At 42.9% G+C, this 5,366-nt stretch overlaps 1 protein-coding gene across 1 annotated transcript in view; it reads left to right on the forward strand.

The window, feature by feature from the left end:
* SLCO5A1 (solute carrier organic anion transporter family member 5A1) overlaps positions 1-5,366 on the forward strand; it is a 78,091-nt gene that overhangs the window by 72,099 nt on the left and 626 nt on the right. The window contains exons 6-7 of the mRNA XM_015409040.1: positions 2,015-2,174; positions 3,523-3,764. Of these exons, the coding sequence (XP_015264526.1) occupies positions 2,015-2,174; positions 3,523-3,764 (402 nt within the window). The remainder of the gene's footprint in view (positions 1-2,014; positions 2,175-3,522; positions 3,765-5,366) is intronic.

A 5,366-nucleotide genomic window follows, 5' to 3' on the forward strand; every position in this document is an offset into this window, starting at 1 on the left:
AGAAAGGGCACCTTGAGGCATGACAAGGGGAGCTTGCAGCAGGAAGAGGAAATCCGTAGAAATTGCCGCTGTTGATTGGAGCCAAACCTCTACCTAGAAATGAAATTGCTCTACCTAGAATTGCTCTACCTAGAAACCACTACCTAGAAATGAAATTGTTAGAACGGATAAAAGGAAGTACTTCTTTACCCAAAGAGTGATTAACACATGGAATTCACTACCACAGGAGGTGGTGGCGGCTACAAGCATGGACGGCTTCAAAAGGGAATTAGATAGGCATATGGAGCAGAGGTCAATCAGTGGTTATTAGCCACAAGGTATAGATAGGAACTCTCGGTCTGGGGCAAGTGATGCTCTGTCTTCTTGGTGCTTGGGGGGGCCAACAGTGGGAGGGCTTCTAATGTCCTGGCCCCACTGCTGGACCTCCTGATGGCACCTGGTATTTTTGGCCACTGTGTGACAAAGTGTTGGACTAGATGGGCCTTTGGCCTGATCCAACATTGGCGTCCCTTATGTAAACCTAGTTTTTTTCTGTCTCTGCATATACCAGATTTTTTCATAATAAGGTATGCATGTAGATGGCGCATATTAGGCTTATGGGTTTCTGGAATAGGAATGGATATTGTGGGACTAACTTGCTCAACCATATGCAACCAGTAGTGCTGAAATAAGTGGTACCATCAATTTACTGAAAAATGTTGCTCAGTTTGTGAATTTAAGATAACTGAGTAGTTCTAGAACAGGAATTGTTCTTTGTAATGAATGTGTGTATAATAAATTCTGATGTGATGTTGATATCATTCTAAATTTATGCCAAAATGTTCAGCATTAGTGGTATCTTCAGCTTACTTTTTTTCCAAGGGAGGAAACACAAGGCATTCTTGTAGTAGACTCTTAAGAACTGATTGATGCTGGATTTCCCCAAACATTAGATACACGAGATTATGTGTGAGCACATGAATATGCCTTAGACTATGGGTGTCAGATCAGGCCCCCGGAGGGCTTCTATCAGGCCCACAGTGGAACTGGCTGTCTTCTGCTTCTTCTTCCATTTCTGCTGCTCCTGCATCATCATAGGTTTGCAGCTTCAGATACACACCTGAACAGCATACTTAAGATTGCAACAGTACATTTTGATGCAGTAATTCAGAGCAAGAGGTGTCAGTTATCAGACACTGTTAAATAAACAAAATATTGCAAGAGTGCTAATGTTTTAAGCATGTTTTTATATTAAATTTTAAAAGCCCTTTGTGTTTGTGTCCTTTATAAAGTTTATATCTCCGCTACCTGGCATTACATTTTATGACACACATGGCCTGGCCCAACAAGGTCTCATTTATGTCAGATCCGGCCCTCATAACAAATGAGTTCGACACACCTGCCTTAGACTTAATCAGACCATTGTTCATTCAAGGTCACCCGAGGCTCTTTTTGTAGCAGGAACTCCTTTGCATATTAGGAGACACACCCCTAATGTAGCCAATCCTCCAAGAGCTTATGGTAGCACCTGTAAGAAGAGCTCTGTAAGCTCTTGGAGGATTGGCTACATTAGGGGTGTGTCTCCTAATATGCAAAGGAGTTCCTGCTACAAAAAGAGTCCTTACGTCAGTATTGTCTACTTAGTGGGTCTCTGGCAAAGGTCTTTCACATCACCTACCACCTGGTCCTTTCAGCTGAAGATGCTACTGAGCCACAGCCCCACCCCAAATACAATATGTGAAGGGAAGATATGCATTTGCATATTTGCCAATGAGTCTCAGCGATTGTGCAGTGATGAATGTTTACTGTCCATTGCTCTTCTTCACCCTTAAAGTGCTTACCATGCCAGGCATTGTCCTACTTGCAGAGCCACATGAAGTTTGAATTTACTAGAATAAAGATGCATGGCTGCATCATTTTTTGTGATTCTGTAATATAAAAAAATCAATCTGTAGGTCTCTGTGCTAGTTGAGAATATGTTAACATATGCTTGTCATTTTCTGCTGTTAACATCTACTGCACTTGCCTTTTGTAGTCCTACTCTCACCATGGCACATAGGAATCTGACTGGTAGCTGTAATGTCAACTGCGGCTGTAAAATCCATGAATATGAACCTGTCTGTGGGTCAGATGGAATCACATATTTCAACCCTTGTCTGGCTGGCTGCATCAACAGTGGAAATCATACCGCAGGGGTGAGTACTCAACTACTTACACATGTGGTGTGTTGTGCTGTGAGAAAAACGTGTGCAAAGAGCTTCCTGTCATCTACCTAATTGTTCCAGCCTTAACCAATAACATTTTAGAAAAAAAATCCCAGAGAGTGTGTCCTTTATCAGAGCAACCACTTGTTTCTCCAAGAAATCCAGTTTTTTTGTTCCTACCAGCTCATAAGAAAGTGTCTCATGCTTTCAAATAACCACAGCTCTTTGTCCTCTAATATCTGCTTTTCCCAAAAGAGTGGACTTTTCCATACCATAAATATCTCAAAAGCATGGTACCCTTCTCAGAGCATGGTATGAGGATGATCCTCCCCTCTGAGTACATTTGGATTTTGTGAGTTGTGAGGGTCATGCACATAATGGTGAACTTTTCAAGTCAAGCTTCCTTAACCAGATACACAGTACAAGCTGGTTCCTGTTGTCATGGATGGTATTGGTAGTTGGCTTAGTTTAGACCCATACTCTATTATTAGCAATTTAGCCCAGCACTTGTATCTTATCTCTCTCTGGCACTGAAACCAATCTGTTGGAAGCATAATTTCAGAGGGTAACTCTGGTCTGCAGCAGAACAGCTAGATTTGACTCCAGTAGCACCAACATGATTTTTGGCACGTAAGCGTCCAAGTATCTGACAAAGGGAGGTCTGACTCTTGAAAGCTCATGCCCTGAAAATATTGCTGGTTTCTAAGGTGCTACAGGACTTGAATATGTTCTCAAATACAAGGCAGGTGGCAGTCGAATATGAGACAGTCATAAGAACATAAGAACATAAGAGATGCCGATGTTGGATCAGGCCAAAGGCCCATCCAGTCCAACACTCTGTGTCACACAGTGGCCAGAAATACCAGTACCATCAGGAGGTCCACCAGTGGGGCCAGGACGTTAGAAGCCCTCCCACGGTTGCCCCCCCCCCAGCACCAAGAAGACAGAGCATCACTTGCCCCAGAGTCCCTATCTATACCTTGTGGCTAATAGCCACTGATGGACCTCTGCTCCATATGCTTATCTAATTCCCTTTTGAAGCCATCCATGCTTGTGGCCGCCACCACTTCCTGTGGCAGTGAATTCCAAGTGAATTCCAAGTGTTAATCACTCAATCGTATGTAGGGCACAGTCGTCTGTAGGGCATAATCAGTGGGTGAGTGGGAGGGAGGGAGGAGGAGTTTAGGCCTTTCTGTCAATTCCCCTCTGTCTTCGCATTATAAGACAAACACAGAACTGGGGAATCCATGTAAACCTGCCTGCAGTCAGTGTTGTTTCCTAGTAAAAATGCAACCAAGAAATGTTGGTGTTTGATGCTCCTTCTCTTGCAATTTCACAGATAAGGAATTATACTGAATGCGCCTGTGTTCAAAGCCGACAAGTTATCACACCACCTACGGTGGGACAGCGCAGCCAGCTAAGAGTGGTGATTGTCAAAACGTATCTCAACGAGAATGGTTATGCTGTGTCTGGAAAGTGTGATCGAACCTGCAATACGCTCATCCCATTCCTTGTTTTCCTCTTCATAGTTACACTTATCACAGCATGCGCCCAGCCATCTGCAATCATAGTAACACTCAGGTGAGAGAGGTGTCTGAATCATTGACTATCACCTGCTACACAGTCAGTGTCTATGTCATCATCAGTTATTGGGCGAGTCATGTTTAACTCTTCTGAGTTAAGGGGTGGTGGTGATTTGCACCCATTTTACAGGTGTAGATGGAGGCAAGAAGGAAATGGGAAGTACAGCAGGAAGGGGTTCACAGTATGTGAATCCACTGAACAATTTGTCTGAAAAACCTCTTAAGATATTAGCATGATGGACGGTTCGATTTGACTGCATACTTCAGCATGTATATCATCAGTTGCTTTTTTAAAAAAGCATTCACATTTCCAAATGTCTTCCTCCAGGAAAAATCGTATGTATCATACAGAAGCCCTAAGCATGGCTGCTAAGTTTTCCGTTTAGAAAAGGACAACTAAGGGGGCAATGCAGGGGGGTTGCTGGAAGTAGACAGAACTTTTTAATTCCTGTCCCATAATACTTGCACTTGGGAGCTCCTAATAAAGTTGATTCTAAGCCATAGATTCAGGAAGGAACAAAGGACGTGCTACTTTGCTCAATGAGTAATTTGTGAAATTACTAAAGCCAAAGGATGTAGTGAGCACAGTTGGCGTTAGAAGGGGGATAGGCAGATTGATGGAGAATAGGTCCATCAATGGCTACTAGCCAGTGAATAAAGGAAAACTTTGAATACTAGTGCTAGGGGGGGAACTGACATTGTGGCCTCTGTGCCCTGTTTGCTGGTCCTCCATGGCAGCTGGTTGGCCACTATGTGAAACAGGCTGCTTGACTGGGTGAGCCACTGATTTATGTAAAGTGTTCCATAGCTTTTTGGAAAGAAGCTGTTCAGTACCGGACATTTTTGTTGTACCAAGCAGAATCCAAAACTGCCACAGAAAATTAAGAAATGTCAGAAGTACAAAAATAACTTTCTTTAAAGAGGGGAGGCAGTGATGAATCTGTGTTATTTTAAGTCTGCTCTTCCTGTAAGGAGCTCAGGGTGGCATATGTGGGTCTCTCCTTCTCCTCCAGTTTATCCTCACAACAACCTAGGTTACGGTGAGAGGGACTGGTTCACCCAAGGTCATCTAGTAAGTTTCATGGCAGATTGGGATTTAAACCTAGGTCTTTTCATTCCTAGTTCAACACTCTTAACAACTGCTCCATAAGCTGACACATTATCTTTTTGCCTGTATGTTACATAGAAGGGCATGGCTATATTCACCTCTTTTGGTAATTGTATTAATCATGGTGTTCAATCTCAAAATGAAGAGAGGTGGTCAGTTTTGTGAGTTTTATTGGACAGGATGCTAGGATGTGGATTTATTAGCCTGCCCTGAATTCTTTGAAGATGGGGAAATAAATTAATAGGAATAGAAGCAAGATACACACATTTAGTAAGCCAGGCTATACAAGCAGTTTTTCATTGCGGTTCCTCAGCTGCAGATACATTTCTGTCAGCTCAGAGATCAGTTTTCTATTCAACTGCCTTGGTGCCAGCTTTTGCAATATCTGTGGCACTTGGGCAGATGCATCCATGCTGTTGGCTTATTCAAAATAGGCCAGTGAACCTTTTAAAAACTCAAGACATACTTTGCTGTTTCGTTATCCTAGTTTTA

Source organism: Gekko japonicus, unplaced genomic scaffold (assembly GCF_001447785.1).
Source record: "Gekko japonicus isolate JY-2015 unplaced genomic scaffold, Gekko_japonicus_V1.1 scaffold88, whole genome shotgun sequence".
NCBI classification, from domain to species: Eukaryota; Metazoa; Chordata; class Lepidosauria; order Squamata; family Gekkonidae; genus Gekko; species Gekko japonicus.